This window comes from Staurois parvus, unplaced genomic scaffold, assembly GCF_062004578.1.
Source record: "Staurois parvus isolate SC_StPar_1 unplaced genomic scaffold, SC_StPar_1.0 ptg000074l, whole genome shotgun sequence".
Taxonomy (NCBI): domain Eukaryota; kingdom Metazoa; phylum Chordata; class Amphibia; order Anura; family Ranidae; genus Staurois; species Staurois parvus.
The window spans coordinates 1,349,318-1,365,200 of NW_028317870.1; the positions used below are offsets into that span (position 1 = coordinate 1,349,318).

At 47.8% G+C, this 15,883-nt stretch overlaps 1 protein-coding gene across 19 annotated transcripts in view; it reads right to left on the reverse strand.

Moving 5' to 3' along the window:
• Positions 1-15,883, reverse strand: part of PLEKHA6 (pleckstrin homology domain containing A6) — a 605,411-nt gene that overhangs the window by 169,251 nt on the left and 420,277 nt on the right. For all 19 annotated transcript variants that reach the window (XR_016311607.1, XR_016311598.1, XR_016311596.1 and 16 more), the window contains 2 exons: positions 15,681-15,776; positions 4,724-4,835 (listed from right to left, as the gene is read on the reverse strand). Coding sequence is in view for 3 of the 19 variants with exons in the window: in XM_089669394.1 (XP_089525520.1) it covers positions 4,724-4,835; positions 15,681-15,776 (208 nt within the window). In the remaining 16 variants the exon portion in view is untranslated. The remainder of the gene's footprint in view (positions 1-4,723; positions 4,836-15,680; positions 15,777-15,883) is intronic.

Sequence of the window (15,883 nt, forward strand, 5' to 3'; positions counted from 1 at the left end):
AATTCCTAATGAATACACCATAACACCAAAATAAATAGGTGAAAACCTCAGTCCTCCTGCAAAATCTTACATCTGAAGCTGGCATCCGCTAATGCAGCCACATCCACTTTGCTCTGCTGTAAAGCTCTCTGCATCAATTTCACACTTCCAACATAGTGGAATAGTGTTTCCTCTGCAGGCCACAGTAGTTTTTCCTCCATGTACATCTTTACTGTTTCCTACAGTTACTAGGGGTTGGCAAGAGGAGCCCCAAACTCCAAACGTCGGACCATGCTATTTAACACACCAGACAGTTGGATAGTATCTGCACACAGAGCAAAGTTTCTGCAAACCTGCCACTGGACAGGTAAGTACATATCTGCTTTCCAAAAAGTAACAGCCACTAAAAAGGCCAACGTTCGGAACTAAGTGATATCCCTAATAAGCTTAAGCTAAAAGGACCAGATTAGAATTCCGTGGCTCAAGAGGAGGCTTGACCAGAAGAATGCAATCATTTTGGCATTGGTATGACTCAGGGAGTGATTTGCCAAAGCGGCTAAATGAGCATATCTATGGCCAATACCTGACCTATGGTACTCAGCCCTATGTGTCAAACCACTACCAGCAAAAAAAGGACAAGATTCTACCAACAGAAAAGGTAAATGAATTAAAACTAAAACATTCACACCACCTAACCTACAAGTTGCAGTGAAAGAAGAAGTAGACTTTGGAGCCTTATAACTGATCCCTAAGCACTTAAATCATTAAAAAAAAAGTTAGTCCCTCCTCCAGCTTATGCAGAATACAGCACTTGTTTAGTCTAGGTCTAAAAAGAGTGAACCTTTTCTTTCTCCATGGTTTCACGGCAGCTAGAATGGTGGCCATCTTTGCTCCCACTATGAAATGTGGACAGGTACTCTGACATCATCTAGTATAATGCAGAACCAGAGGTGACCGCTGGTCCTATATTGGATGTGATGTTATTGGCGAGATGGGCATCAACATGACTTTGAGACCAACAAGGAAAGTGACTTTGTTGGACTGGTCAACATTACCAGAACCAGCATGTAGAATCATGAAATAAGGAAAGATTTACCCAGTGTTATACCAACCCACTGACAAAACAAGTGTTGTATTCTGCATCAGTTGGGGAAGGTGGAAGGGAGGAGGCACAATTATTATAATTTTGTAACTGCTCAGAATTGAGCTTTACTGCAATAAACCCCTATATCTTAACACCTGGGCTTCCAACAGCCATGCTGCTAAAGCCAGCGACTGAGACGCACAGTGGAATCTGGAGCCTTGAACCAACTGGTCTAGACAATTTAGCAGGCAGGTGGCTGTGAGGAGACAAAGTGGTTGTGAATGCAAGGGCCTCCTGGATCAGTCTGGGGCTAAAAGTTTGAAGGGAATCCCTTGTAGCATAATCCTCTGTAGGATTTGGGGCAAACGCCTCATGTGGGTCGAAGGGGCATGTAGGTTGACGCATATTGTTCAATCTCCCAGTGGATCTTTGGCTCTTGAGATGAACCTGATTTCTCAGTACTCCTCGTTTCAGACCCTGTACTGTTGCCTTCCAGTTTGTTTTCACTCTTGATTCCTGCATAGGTCTAGTGCCCGTTACTCACCTTGCCTATTATCTTTGACCTCCTGGACTCTATGGATTCGGCCTTGTGCATGGCCCAAACTCACTAGCACACCACCTCTTCTGACCTTGGCTTTGCTAATAACCATGTTCCTGCTCAACATTTTGGATGCTCTGCTCTTGTTATCCTTACCAACAAACCTTAGCTATCCACCTCAATTACTCCAGTCTGTTAGCGCACTTTCATTGGACACCGCCTCTTAAAAAGGTTTGATATACTGGTGCTTCCAATTCTGGTACTTAATCCTTTGAGCACGTACCAGCGATGCACATAAAGCATCCACAAATGGTGACTGCTAAAGGTGAAGCATGCCTCAAACCTCAAACACCTCATATCACCTGTATTGACATTCTGTACAAATGGGCACCAAACCAAAAGGTGAAAGAGTCCAGACTGCTTGTAATTGTTCTTCCTTAAAACAGTCACATAAAAACATATTTAGAAAAAATAATAATAATTAAAAAAATAAATAATTAAAAAAATATATACAATAAATTATATATATATATATATATATATATATATATATATATGTATATATATATGTATACACACACACACACACTATTTTGCCAAAAGTATTGGGACGCCCCCCCAAATCATTGGATTCAGGTGTTCCAATCACCTCCATGGCCACAGGTGTATAAAATCAAGCACTTAGCCATGAAGACTGCTTCTACAAACATTTGTGAAAGAATGGGTCGCTCTCAGCTCAATGAATTCAAGCGTGGTACCGTGATAGGTTGCCACCTGTGCAATAAGTCCATCTGTGAAATTTCCTTGCTACTAAATATTCCACGGTCAACTGTTAGTGGTATTATAACAAAGTGGAAGAAACTGGGAAAAACAGCAACTCAGCCACAAAGTGGTAGGGCACGTAAAATTACAGAGTGGGGTCAGCGCATGATGAAGCGCACAGTGCGCAGAAGTCGCCAACTGTCTGCAGAGTCACTAGCTAAAGACCTGCAAACTTTGCATGGCCTTCAGATTAGCACAACAACAGAGCTTCAAGTAATGGGTTTTCATGGCCAAGCAGCTGCATCCAAGCCTTACATCACCAAGTGCAATAGAAAGCATCGGATGCAGTGACGTAAAGCACACCGCCAATGGACTGTAGAGCAGTGGAGACGTGTTCTCTGGAGTGACGAATCACATAACCGGATGGACGTGTCTGGGGTTGCCAGGGGAATGGTACTTGCCTGACTGCATTGTGCCAAGTGTAAAGTTTGGTGAAGGGGGGATTATGGTGTGGGGTTGTTTTTCAGTGGTTGGGCTTGGCCCCTTAGCTTCAGTAATGGGGAACTCTTAAGGCATCAGCATAGCAAGACATTTTGGACAATTTCATGCTCCCAACTTTGTGAGAACAATTTGGGGATGGCCCCTTCCTTTTCCAACAGGACTGTGCACAAGCGCACAAAGCAAGGTCAAGAAGACCTGGATGATTGAGTTTGGGGCGGAGGAACTTGACTGGCCTGCGCGGAGTCCTGACCTCAACCTGATAGAACACCTTTGGGATGAATTAGAGTGGAGACTGCCAGCCAGGCCTTCTTGTCCGGCATCAGTGTCTGACCTCACAAATGTGCTTCTTGAAGAATGGTCAAACATTCCTATAGACACACTCCTAAACCTTGTGGACAGTCTTCCCAAAGGAGTTGAAGCTATTATAGGGTTAGTTGCACAAATATCAGAGTATTTTTAAACTCATGTAATGAGCTGCACTGTGTCAAACTTAAACTGATTGCTTGTGTATAAAACAGTGATTCAAATAAAAAGATATAAGCATACTTTGGAAAATCGGCATAAGGGCTGACATAGACTCAAAATGAAATATAACCAAATTAGGCATGACGACTTTTACATAGTTATACTAGTCCAAGCATGTATATGCCATACCTGTGGGTCCCTGTAGAAAATACCCTCTTCTTGTCCTGGTGCACAACCCAAAAACAGTGATTCAAATATATAAGCAAGGCATTGGATGCTGGATATAATCAAGGTATAGGATTTTATTTCACGTTCACTCTCAGTGACAACGCTAAACAGGATAAATAAAGGCTGTGAATTTCCCTAATGGGAATACAAACAGGAGCACTGTCTGATCAAAAAAAATAAATAAATATATATATACAGTATATACATATATATATTTTTTTCCTTAATACAGATAAATTTTGTTTTAGTTTCCTTTGAGTCCATTCAGGTCTTTATTCCCTTCTTATAGCCTTTATTTGAATCACTGTTTTACAAACAGACATTCTACTTAAGCTTGATTTCGACGTGCGGCTCATACAAGTTTTGCAAATGCAAACCATAACATTTAAATAGCAAGGTTACAAAGATACCATACTTTGCTGCATCTTCTTTAAAAGCTTGCCCTTCTTCTTCCTTGAGCCAGTCCAAAGATCCCTGCTGCAGGTTTCCTCTTCTGGGGTGGCTCCATTGCCACTCTTACATGCATGCTCCAAGGACAGAAACCACAAGACAGTTGCATCCGCTGACATGAACAGGCAGCAACAGAGGATGAAGACAAGGCACACATGCCCTGAAGGGGCTCAGGGGACAATTTAAAGTTGTTATCACTGCTCACTCTCCTACTGGAAGTTTGGGAAAGCAGTGGAAAGCAAGTCTAAGGCTTCACTTAGTAAGTGTATTTGATTGTGTTTATATACACATTTTTATTCTTCTGCTCACTAGTTTTCCAACCATGATACATAAATGATAATACAAATTTTGTTGCCTGGGAAGCTATAGGGCTAGGGCCTTTTTTTCAAGTTTTTTCACTCAAAGCACCCTGCATATAACCACCCAAGTCACACTAAGGCAAGAAATCAGTTGACTAAAGTTCAGTATTGCATTGTACATGGACACTAGATCCTGCACCATCTGATCTGTCAATTAGATGTGACAACACTTGAGGTACTGATACAACAGTCTGGACATAATGCTCTATGGCAGAAAGGGGCAGCTTCACCTGTTCAGTATACCCCAACTATATACTTTTGTTTTACAAACCAGTGTCCAGTTCACCAAGCGATCTATCTGCAATGCTGTGTCCCTCAATGAATGACAGACAAAATTGGGATTTCATACTTTCTTACCTCTGTGTTTGGCAGTGTCTGTACCCCTAGAAGGGTTATTCTTTCTAAGCCCTTCCATTACATCTTGAATTCTCCAGATTTCTCTCTGAATGTGTCTGTTCATCAGCTCATTCTAAGGAATAAATAAAGAATACAAAACAGTTTGCTCTGTCTCAATGACACAAAGCGGTATTAAACCCAAAACCAAAAATTTTATATTTGCAGCTTATCAATCATTAGATATGGTGGCTGCATTAGTTTTCTTTTTTAGTCTTTTCCCCTTTGTTTTCACCTGGTGATCTGGCCAGTAACATACCTTCTGTATAACAATGTATATAAAAAGTTGATTCAGGGAATATCCGATTGCCTCTCAGGAGATCAGGAAGGAATTCTTTCCCCTGCACGAGAAAATTGGATCATGCTTTGCTGGGTTGTTTGCTTTCCTCTGGATCAACTGTGGGTATAGGTTTATCGCTTTTTTTTATGGTTGAACTGGATGGACTTTTGTCTTTCAGCCAGACTAACTATTTAACTATGTTATGTTGCAAATCTGGAGGCGCAAAGGGGACACCTTTGGAAAGCAGGATTGTTAGTGTCAGGGGAGGTGGGTGTTAAATGTACTAGCAGATTTAGATACACTAAACAATTTAAAGCTGAACTCCAGCTAACACTTTATGTACTTACAACAAACTGTTTTTTTTTTCTTTTTGGATTAAGGTTTTACATAAATAAATAAAAACTAATCATTGTATGCACTCTTGCCAGTAGTAAAGGGTTTGTCTCTGTAACTGATATATTTGCAGAACAGCTTACTCTGTTGAAAAAGAAACAGACCTACTGGCCAGATTACCAGGTAAAAATAAAGGAAAAAAGCCTAAAAAAAGAAAACGAATGCAGCCACCAAATCTAAGAATTGATAAGCTGCAGTATAATAAATGTTCGCTTTTGGGTTTAAAGCTGAATTTTAGTCATACCGTCAGTTTTGCACAGCTGTACAGGCTCCTCTCCAGAAAATTGCTTACTCTGGTTTCACTGCACACTGTGAGCTTTAACAGAGTGTGCATTGGAATTTGCAATAAGTCAGAGACTTATTTCCTGACTGGGGGATGTACAGCATCCTCTAGTTCTTTTCACAGCCTCAATGTCCCTCTTTTTTCATTGATTAGATTTCAGTTATCTCCATCATAGAGGCTCAGCATCACCTGTGGGTGTTACCAAGGGCAATCTGCATGCAAATACTGTCTGCCGAGGAATGTTAACTCCTTCAAACCAACATCCAACTATTAAGGCATTTTAATAAATGGTAACACCACTTTCATGGGAAAAAATATAGCAATTAAAAAATATATACCATTTACAATTGCTACACAAGCCATATTGTAATTTGATGTTAATAAAAGTACCTTTCATTTTCACTCTGCAGCTACTGTACATTTCTATAAAATTTAGTGCAATATGGAAAACTGGTGACGTTCTGTACAAAAGCTAGTGTATAGAATGCTCCCAGAAATATAGTTTCCTCCTTGGTGAAAAACTGCAACAAAAATGTCATTTTGGGTGAGATATTCCCAAGGGATTAATCACTTAAAGGAAAGGAATGCAGACACTGCAGCTCTTCTAACCAGAACTCTGAAAGTGCACCAGCTGCTTATAATGAATGAAGTCATTCCCATTCAGAATCACTATGCATACAACATAGTCTAAATAAATAAAAATTTATTCTAAGCAGAAACAGGTAGGAAAATTTGCTAAAATCATGGTCACATTTGTATTGCTGCCTGTGCCCCTGATTAGGGAGATTCACCATCTCTATTAATTCTGTCTACTATTATCATAAGAGTGAACATAAACTACAATCTCAAATTTTGGGCCGTCACCAGAACAGAGGGGAAATATTCCAATGGGGTCACTAGCTCTGGTAATAACCAGGCATTCCCTCACTTTGGAGGGATTTCCTTTGGCTATGGACCGAAAGGTGATGGGAAATCTCACCAATGGGACACATGACAAAAAAAATGATAGGGTTCCTCCCTTATTTTATCAAAACTGAAAAAGAAAAATTTGACTTACCTGTAAATTCCATATTTTGGAGTACACAGACTGAGTATTCATAAATTAAAGGCTTGGCTTATAGGCTTGTACCTTCAGGTGATTGGACACTGGCAAAGCACTCTCCCTGGGTGCCCCCTCTATAACCCTGCCCCACTCCCTCAGCCCTCAGTGTTGTAGCAAGCAATGCAGGGTAACCAAGGAATAAAAGGGCTCTGTACATTCCCAAGCAATGAATGAGAAGGGTGGGCAACATCTAGGCAAACAGAACTGTACCAACAGGTCCAACAAGTACAAAGGGTCTACAGACATAATATAGAATGCTGCTGCAAGAACCTTGTGGATGAAGGCTGCATCCATAGAAGATTGGATGCAGCAAGTAATGGTTGACTTGGAAGCGGGGTGCCCCTTGCAATATTCTGAGGGCAGGACAAATAGAGAATCTGTCTTCCTATCAGAATTTGTTGCTTTGAGGTAGACTCTAATGGCTCTGACTACGTCTAGACAATAAAGAGTAATTTCTTTGAGGTGCTTTGAAGCATGGAAGAATGATATCTTTATTGAGGTGGAAGTCTGATACTACCCTGGGAAGAAAGGCCTTGGGTGTGGGACTATGTTGTCATTGTGAAGGACGGGGAAAGCTCCTTGTAAGAAAGACAGCAACTCTGAGACACGTCTGATGGATGTGATGGTGACTAGAAAGACTACCTTGCAGCAGTGGTCATCCAAAAAAATATCCTTGATAGGTGGTTTCTGGTTTTCCAGGTGCCGACATCTTGACTAAGAGAAAACAGCTGTGAAGCTGCAAGGCTTCACGGCTGGGTCCCCACTATGTATGTGCAAGCCATGTTGTGCTTTGTGAGTGGTCCCTCAGTCTTCTGGGACCTGTGATGTGTCCCAGAAGGCTGCAGGCGAGGGGGGGTGGAGTTGAACTTCAAAATCAGATACCCGCTCCCGCCCCCGAAAAATAGTGCCAATTGTTAACCAGTTGCAAACCGCAGATAGCCCAATGACGGCTACACTGCGGCCGGCCAGTTCTGGGGCTCTCTCAGATCGCGCTCTCCGTGATCGCTGGCGATCTCTGTGATCGCTGTGTCTTACAGACACAGCTGATTACGTGATGTGGTAAAAGGCCAATCACAGTGGCTTTTTACAACATGATCAGCCGTGTCCAATGACACGCTGATCACAGGGAAATGCAATTGCCGGTTCTCGGCTGTACTTTCCTCACGCTGTCAGAAAGAGGGAAAGTACTGCTGAAAACCGGCAGTTGTCAGAGCAGGGATCGGCACCGATCATCAGGGCACTGATGATCAGTGCCCAGCAGTGCCACCCACCAGTTCCGCCCACCTGTGCCCAGCAGTGCCGCCCACCAGTGCCCAGCGGTGCCACCCACCAGTGCCCAGCAGTGCCACCCACCGGTGCCCAGCAGTGCCTGCCACCTGTGCCACCCACCTGTGCCCATCAGTGCCACCCACCTGTGCCCATCAGTGCCACCCACCAGTGCCCATCAGTGCAGCCCAGCAGTGCTGCCAGAGAGTGCCCAGCAGTTGCGCCAGTCAGTGCACAGCAGTGCCGCCAGTCAGTGCCAGCAGTGCCGCCAGTCAGTTCGAACTATCAGTGCCGCCTATCCGTGCCACCTCATTAGTGCTGCCTATTATTATTATTATTATTACATCGAGTTTATATAGCGCCAAAGGGTTTGCTCAGCACTGTACAATAGGGGGGACAATACATGGCACAGTACAACAAAAACAGACAGCGTACGAGGGGTAAGAGGGCCCTACTCTTTCAAGCTTACAATCTAGGAGGGAGGGGGTAGTGGAACAATAGGAAGTGGCTGAGGGGAATGAAGTGGCTGAGGGGGATGAAGTGGTGGGAGGAATGAGGAAGAATGGCCGTTAGGTGAGGGTTGGGTAGGCTTCCCTGAAGAGATGGGTTTTGAGGGAACGCCTGAATGTGGGGAGGGAAGGCGACAGTCGGATGGATTGGGGCAGTGAGTTCCAGAGGATAGGGGAGGACCTGGAGAAGTCCTGCAGTCGTGCATGGGAGGAGGAGACCAGGGAGCAGGATAGAAGGAGGTCCTGTGAGGAGCGAAGGGTACGGGTAGGGTGGTACTTGGGGATCAGGTTGGTGAGGTAGTCAGGGGCAGTGTTATGAACGGCTTTGTAGGTCAGGATTAGAAGTTTAAATTTGATGCGTTGGGCAATCGGGAGCCAGTGGAGGGAGAGGCAGAGGGGGGTGGCAGAGGTGGAGCGGGTGGTGAGGTGGATGAGTCTGGCCGCTGAGTTCAGGATGGTTTGGAGCGGGGAGAGCCTGCACTTGGGTAGGCCAGTGAGAAGAGAGTTGCAGTAGGCAAGGCGTGAGATGATGAGGGAGTGTACAAGAAGTTTGGTGGTGTCTGGGGTGAGGAAGGCACGTATCTTGGCAATATTGCGGAGATGGAGCCTGCAGGTGTTTGCAAGTGATTTGACATGAGGGAGGAAGGAGAGGTTCGAGTCAAGAATGACGCCAAGGACTTTGGCTTGCGGGGCGGGAATGATAGTGGTGTTGGTGGTGGTGATGGATAGGATGGGGGGGGTGTGGGCAGGGGGAAAGACGAGGAGTTCAGTTTTGGAGAGGTTAAGCTTGAGGAAATGGAGCGACATCCAGTCTGAGATGTCGTTTAGGAGGTGAGTGATGCGGGCGGAGATAGTGGGGGTGAGGGGAGGGGTGGAGAGGTAAATTTGGGTGTCGTCAGCATAGAGGTGATAATTGAAGCCATGGGAGTGTATGAGTGTGCCCAGGGAGGAAGTGTAGATGGAGAAGAGAAGGGGTCCAAGGACAGAGCCTTGGGGGACCCCAACAGAGAGGGGGAGGGAGGGGGAGGTGGCACCATTGTAGGTGACGCTGAAGGAGCGTCGGGATAGGTAGGATGAGAACCAGGAGAGAGCGGTATCTCTGATGCCAAGGGAGAGTAGTTTATTAAGGAGGAGGGGGTGGTTGACTGTGTCGAAGGCCGCAGAGAGGTCCAGGAGAAGGAGGACAGAGTAGTCACCCTTGGCTTTGGCGTTTAGTAGGTCGTTAGTGATTTTGAGGAGGGCAGTTTCGGTGGAGTGTAGGGGACGGAAGCCGGACTGTAATGGGTCAAGGAGGTTATTGTCAATAAGGTGGGCGCTTAGGCGATCGTAAACTATGCGCTCAAGGAGCTTGGAGGTGAGTGGCAGCAGGGAGATGGGTCTGAGGTTGTTGGGGTCCGCGGGATCCAGGGAGGGCTTTTTGAGGATGGGGGTGATATGTGCGTGCTTTAGGGGGGAGGGGAATGCGCCAGTAGAGAGGGAGAGATTGAAGATGTGGGTGAGGGAGCGGATGAGGGAAGAGGGGGGTGACCGGAGGAGTTGAGAGGGGATAGGGTCCAGGGGGCACGTAGTGAGGCGGGCTTCTGAGAGGACCTTGACGACTTCCTCAGTATTCACAGGGCTGAGGGAGTGCAGTGCAGGGGGGGTTACGGTGGGCAGGACCTTGGGAGAGGTGGAGGGTAGTGCGGTTGTGAGGGCAAAGGAGGGGGGAGAAGAAGGGGTGACGGAGGTGGGGAGGGTAGGTGGGGAGGTAGATTGCGAGTTGACAATGTCCTTACGGATAGCGTCAATCTTGTTACGGAAATGGGTGGCAATCTCGTGGGCGGTGAGTGAGGTACTGAGTGGAGGAGGGGGGGGAGAGAGCAGGGAGTTGAAGGTGGAGAAGAGTCGGCGAGGGCAGGAGGAGAGGGTGTTGATTAGGTTAACAAAGTAGGCCTGCTTGGCGGCGTGGAGGGAGGAGGTGTAAGTGAGGAAGGCAGATTTGTAGAGGGAGAATGCGTGAGGGGACCTGGTTTTGCGCCACAGTCTCTCCAGTGTGCGACTGCGACATTTGAAGCGTTTAGTGCTGTCATTCTGCCATGGTTGAAGCGGCCTAGGATGGAAGATGCGTGTGGTTAGGGGTGCCAGAGAGTCTAGGGCAGCTGACAGCGAGTCGTTGTACAAGGTGGTGGCTATGTCAGGACATGACAGTGGGAGGATGCTGTCGTGTAGGCGGTCGGCGGCTGAGTGGAGGGGGGCCGGGTTCAGGCTGCGGAGATTGCGGCTGGTGATGGTTTGGCGTTTTTGGGGGGGGGGGTTGGGGGAAGGGGAGATGGAGAACGTGATGAGGTGGTGGTCAGAGAGAGGGAAGGGGGTGTTAGAGAACTGGTTGAGGGTACAGAGGTGGGAGAAGACGAGGTCCAGGGTGTTCCCTCCGATGTGGGTGGAGGATTGCGTGTGCTGTGTGAGCGCAAAGGAGGAGGTTAGGTGGAGGAATTGGGAAGTGGCCGGGTTGTTGTCGTTGATGGGGATATTGAAGTCCCCGAGGATGATGGTCGGTAGCTCAGAGGAGAGGAAGAAGGGGAGCCAGGCGGCGAAGTTGTCCAGGAAGTGGGGTATGGACCCAGGAGGTCTGTAGATCACTGTGATCCTTAGGGGGGTGGGTGAGAAGAGTCGGATGCAGTGCGCCTCAAAGGAGGGGAAGGATAGAGAGGGTGGGTTAGGGAGGACCTGGAAGGTGCTCAGCGGTGAAAGGAGCAAGCCGACACCACCACCTCTGCGATCGCTCAGTCTTGGCGAATGGGTCCAGATGAGACCTCTATGGGTGAGTGCCGCAGGGGAAGTGGAGTCGGTGGCCTGTACCCAGATTTCGGTGACTGCTAGGAGGTTTAGGGAGCGGGAGATGAAGAGGTCATGGATGGCGGTAAGCTTGTTGCAAACCGAACGGGCATTCAGGAGTGCAACCGAGAGAGGGGGGATAGGTATGGGGAGGAGGGGTACATGTATGAGGTTGAGGGCGTCGCGTCGGCTGGCGTGAGCAGGGGGGGCTCTAGGGGGGGGGGTGAAGTGGTGAGGGGCCAGGGTTCGGGGAGATGTCCCTAGCTGATATGAGAAGGAGGAGGGTGAGGAAGGTGGCATGGGAACGGGAGGTGTAGGAGCGTGTGGGTCTGGAAGTGGTGGCAAGTGGGTCAGCGGGGAAGCGGAGTAGCAGGAGGAGGTGGTGGGTGCCATAATGGGGAGAGGGGAGAAGTGAGGGGGCGATATAGAGCTGCTTAGTGGGGGTGGGCGGGTAGAGGGAGGCGGTTTTAGGGATGGAGGAGAGGAGGATGAGGAGGAGGAGCGTGGGCGGCATGTTGGGGTGAGCGGGGTGCTGGAAAGGTCAGGGGTGTGAAGGGGTGCTGGTCAGGGATGGCAAAGCAGAGTGTCCGAAACGACGTGGGAGGAGAGGGGGTGCAGGTCCGGGATGGTGAAGCAGAGTGTCTGTAGCGCTGTGGAGGAGACTATTGAGTTCTTCTGTGAGGGGAGAGGAAGAGTGGAGGGCAGCAAGGATAGCAGCTGGTTGGTAGTAGTCTGCGGGTGAAGTAGGTTGGTGTCCGTGGGTGCGGCGGCACGTCATCAGTGGGTGCGGTGGTTCGGTGAGCGGAGGGGCCGTAGGGCGCGACGTCTGGGGTGCAGTAGGCGCGGCGTCTGGTGATGCTGGCGGCTCAGAGACCGGAGAAGTTGAGGCCAGGTTTTGAGGGCTCGGCGTCGGGAGGCGCTGAGGGTGCTGAAGGTCCCGGCGTCGGGAGGAGTGGAAGGGTCGTCGTCAGGAGGTGGTATGGATCGACGTCTGGAGGTGGAGTAGGCTAGGCGTTGGCAGCTGTAGTAGGTTCGGTGTCCATGAACGAAGTGAGCCGGCGCAGGCGGATGTTGAGGGCCAGGCGCTGAGGTGCTGAAGGGCCAGGCATCAGGAGGTGTTGAAGGGACCGGCGTTAGGCGGTGTAGAGGGGCCGTTGGCAGGAGGTGGTGAGGACCGACGTCTGGAGGTGGAGTGGGTTAGTCGCAGTCGGGCTCAGCATCCGTGGGTGAGGTGAGCAGCGCAGGTGGATGTTGTGGGCCAGCGACTGGGGGTGCTAGGGGCCCTGCGTCGGTGGGAGCGGTAAGGCCACGTGGTAGGCTTGGCTCCGCCGAATTGGATAGGGTTTGGGCAGTTCAGTGGTAGGTGCCCGAAAGGGGAGGCTTACCCTCTCGATGCAGGTAGCGGAGGTGCGGCGTCGTCCTGGAAAGGTCCCTGGTCTGGGGCCAGCTGGTGCAGGGTGCAGGGCAGCCCGCAGGGTGCTGGGAGCCCCGAAGCAGTTCCCAGGCAGGGTTGCCGGGTGCGGGCCGCTGGGTGTTGGATGCTGGGTGCCCCGAGGTGGCGGCAGGGTGCCGGCGGCTGGACGCGGGCGGAGTGGGGTGGTCCCTGAGCTAGTAGGGAGGGCTCCAGGGAGACCGTGAGGCCGTGCTGGTTCCTGGTGGTCCAGGGTAATCAGCGAGGACCCAGGGCTGATGGGGAGGGCCCTGGGCACGCAGGCAGGTCGGCGGGACCCGGTGGGCAGAGCGGAGACGGTCCGGGCGGATGTCCGGCGATCCGGTCCGGTCTGGTCCGGGGAAAAGGTCCAGAAGTCTTCCCTGGTGGTCGGGCTGGCCCGGGAGTGTCTTAGGGGCCCCGCTGGGGTCCGCTGCGGCCCGGATGGCAGCGGATTGGGGCTAGGAGCGCAGGAGCTCCTAATGCGTGTCCATTCCCGCCGCCATCTTGAATGCTGAATGCCTATAAGTGTCGCCTATCAGTGCCCATCAGTGCCGCCTATCAGTGCAGGCTCATCAACGCACATCAGTAAAGGAGAAAAATTACCTGTTTGCAAAATTTTATAATAGAAACAAAGAAACCTTTTTTTTTTCAAATTTTTTGCTCTTTTTTTGTTTATAGCACAAAAAATAAAACCCCCCAGAGGTGAGTAAATACCACCAAAAGAAAGCTCTATTTGTGAGAAAAAAATGATAAAAATTTCATATGGGTACAATATTGCATGACCGTGCACTTGTCATTCAAAGTGCGACAGCGCTGAAAGCTGAAAATTGGCCTGGTAAGGAAGGGGGTATAAGTGCTTGGTAGACAAGTGGTTAAAAAGGATGGGTGGAAGAGGTAAAAAAAAGTGGAACTTCCCATTTTGGGGAAGTAGGCCGCCACTCCTGGCCCCTCCCTTGTACCAAGTGCTCCCATAGTAAGCAGTTCTCGAGCCGCTGCTCTGTGTGTCCATTTACACAAGGAGTGCAGGTTGACCCCACTCCCCTGCTCTCACCTAACTGGCTCACTGGCTGTGATTGACAGTAGCGGGAGCCAATGGCTCCTGCTGCTGTCTCAGTTAATGAGGAAGAGCTGGGGAGGGCCATTAGCTCCCGCTGCTGTCAGTCAAATCCTGTGAGGAGGGAGCGAGGGTGTGGCAAAGCCAGTAAGTAGACGCACACAGCCCAGCCCAGGAGCGAGCCCACAGGTGTGCCCCCATAGGAAAAGCCTTCCTATAAGGGAGCTCCAAAAAAAGGAGAAGCCATGATCTGGGGACCCCAGAAGAGGAGAGTCGGGGCTGCTCTGTGCAATACCCTTGCATAGAGAAGGTAAGTATAACATGTTTGTTGTGTAAAAAGTTGAAACGCTACAATCACTTTATACATACTGTATATTAGTATATGTAATATTATTTGATTTGATTTAGATGACAGACAAAGTTATAGGGAACTGTGTGTATAGCTATACGTTTTACACAGACGCACAGCATTTCCTTCTCCAAGCTTTGCTACACATTCCAAGGTAATCATACACTAGGAATAGATTAGTTACTTGTTCATTGAGGGGATAACTTTCACATTATACATGCATTCTTTGCAAGATGCTATTGTGGGACTACAAGATGCAGATGAAACTTAAACCGGCCCCTTAGGGAAGGTTGGGGCATTAAGCTGCTCCTTTTTGAGACAAGGAGAGACTTTTACAGATCACTTTTACACACACAAGAACATTCAAATACACATGCACAAAATGTTTATCACAATATCATAACTATCCTTTTTTACATTGTTTTATATTCTATATCATAATATTAATCCTATATTCGTATGCTGTTTTGTTATTAAACACACTTTTGAAAAGGTGTTTCTGTAAAATTATAAAATACCAAAAAAACACATACTAACAGACCCATCTGCCTCTTAGGAACTGTGCTTCAACAGCCATTCTATTAACGTTAGTGAGGAAGAGTGGTTTAGAAGGCCCCAATATAGTAACATCTAGCCTGTTGGGAAGAGGTTCCATTTTCACAGTACCGTTCAGGTACACATGGTGAACCTAATCGTAACAGTCCACAATGCTGGTCCTTGTATGGGGTTGAGTCTTCGATCGTCGCAGTAGATATACCTCTCGAGGCCTTCAGGGTCTGGGTTCTATAGAGATGGACTGTGGCCCTGTACCTGTATAGTACCCTTCCACTAACTACACATTTTGTATAGTGTGGAGGTGAGCGTTAATGCAGGATCCAGTGCCTGAAGCAATATTACAATCTGTCTCCATAGTGTGGAGTCCAGATATGTCTCACAAGGTTTTACTGTGGTTGCACTGATCCAGAATCTAGATGCAGTGCTTCTAATGTTATATTAGAAGACAGTGAAGGATTTGACTAAAGAACCCAAAGATAAAATACTAAACCTAAGTAAACTAAGAGTGATTTATCTGTAAAGGAGAAGTCCATCACCTTAGGGCACTAGCAAAAAAACCAGGGTTATAGGAGAAGTACCCAGGGGGAATTTCCTCAAAAGCTGAAGGTACAAGCCTATAGGCCAGGTTCTATAAATACCTGTGTTCTGTATTGTACAATAAAATTAAAAGTTTTGCATTTATTTCTATCTCCAGCTTTAAGGACTCATTTACACAAATGTGACCTGTGGTGTAATGTTTGCTGCACAGCACCATGGCAGTGTGTACTAAACATGGCTGGCGGTCATGTTAAAATGAGGCTGAGCAGCTGGGAGAAAGGTAAAACCACAGCTCAACCACCTAATTTTACTGCCCCTGGCCACCCAAGTAAAGGACAAATCCTTACCTGTATGTTGAGATTTAGCTGCTCCCACAAAGCATCATGCAAAGCAGAAACCTCTGCTTCTAGGATCTCATAGTCCATAGTGCTGTTGTTTAATGCCTGAAAACAAACACATTGGGATAGTTTCTTTGTAGAGAAAACAATTATAATTTGTATTAGAAATTAGTGATAAATATACAGTATATATATATCATGCATGGTTAATA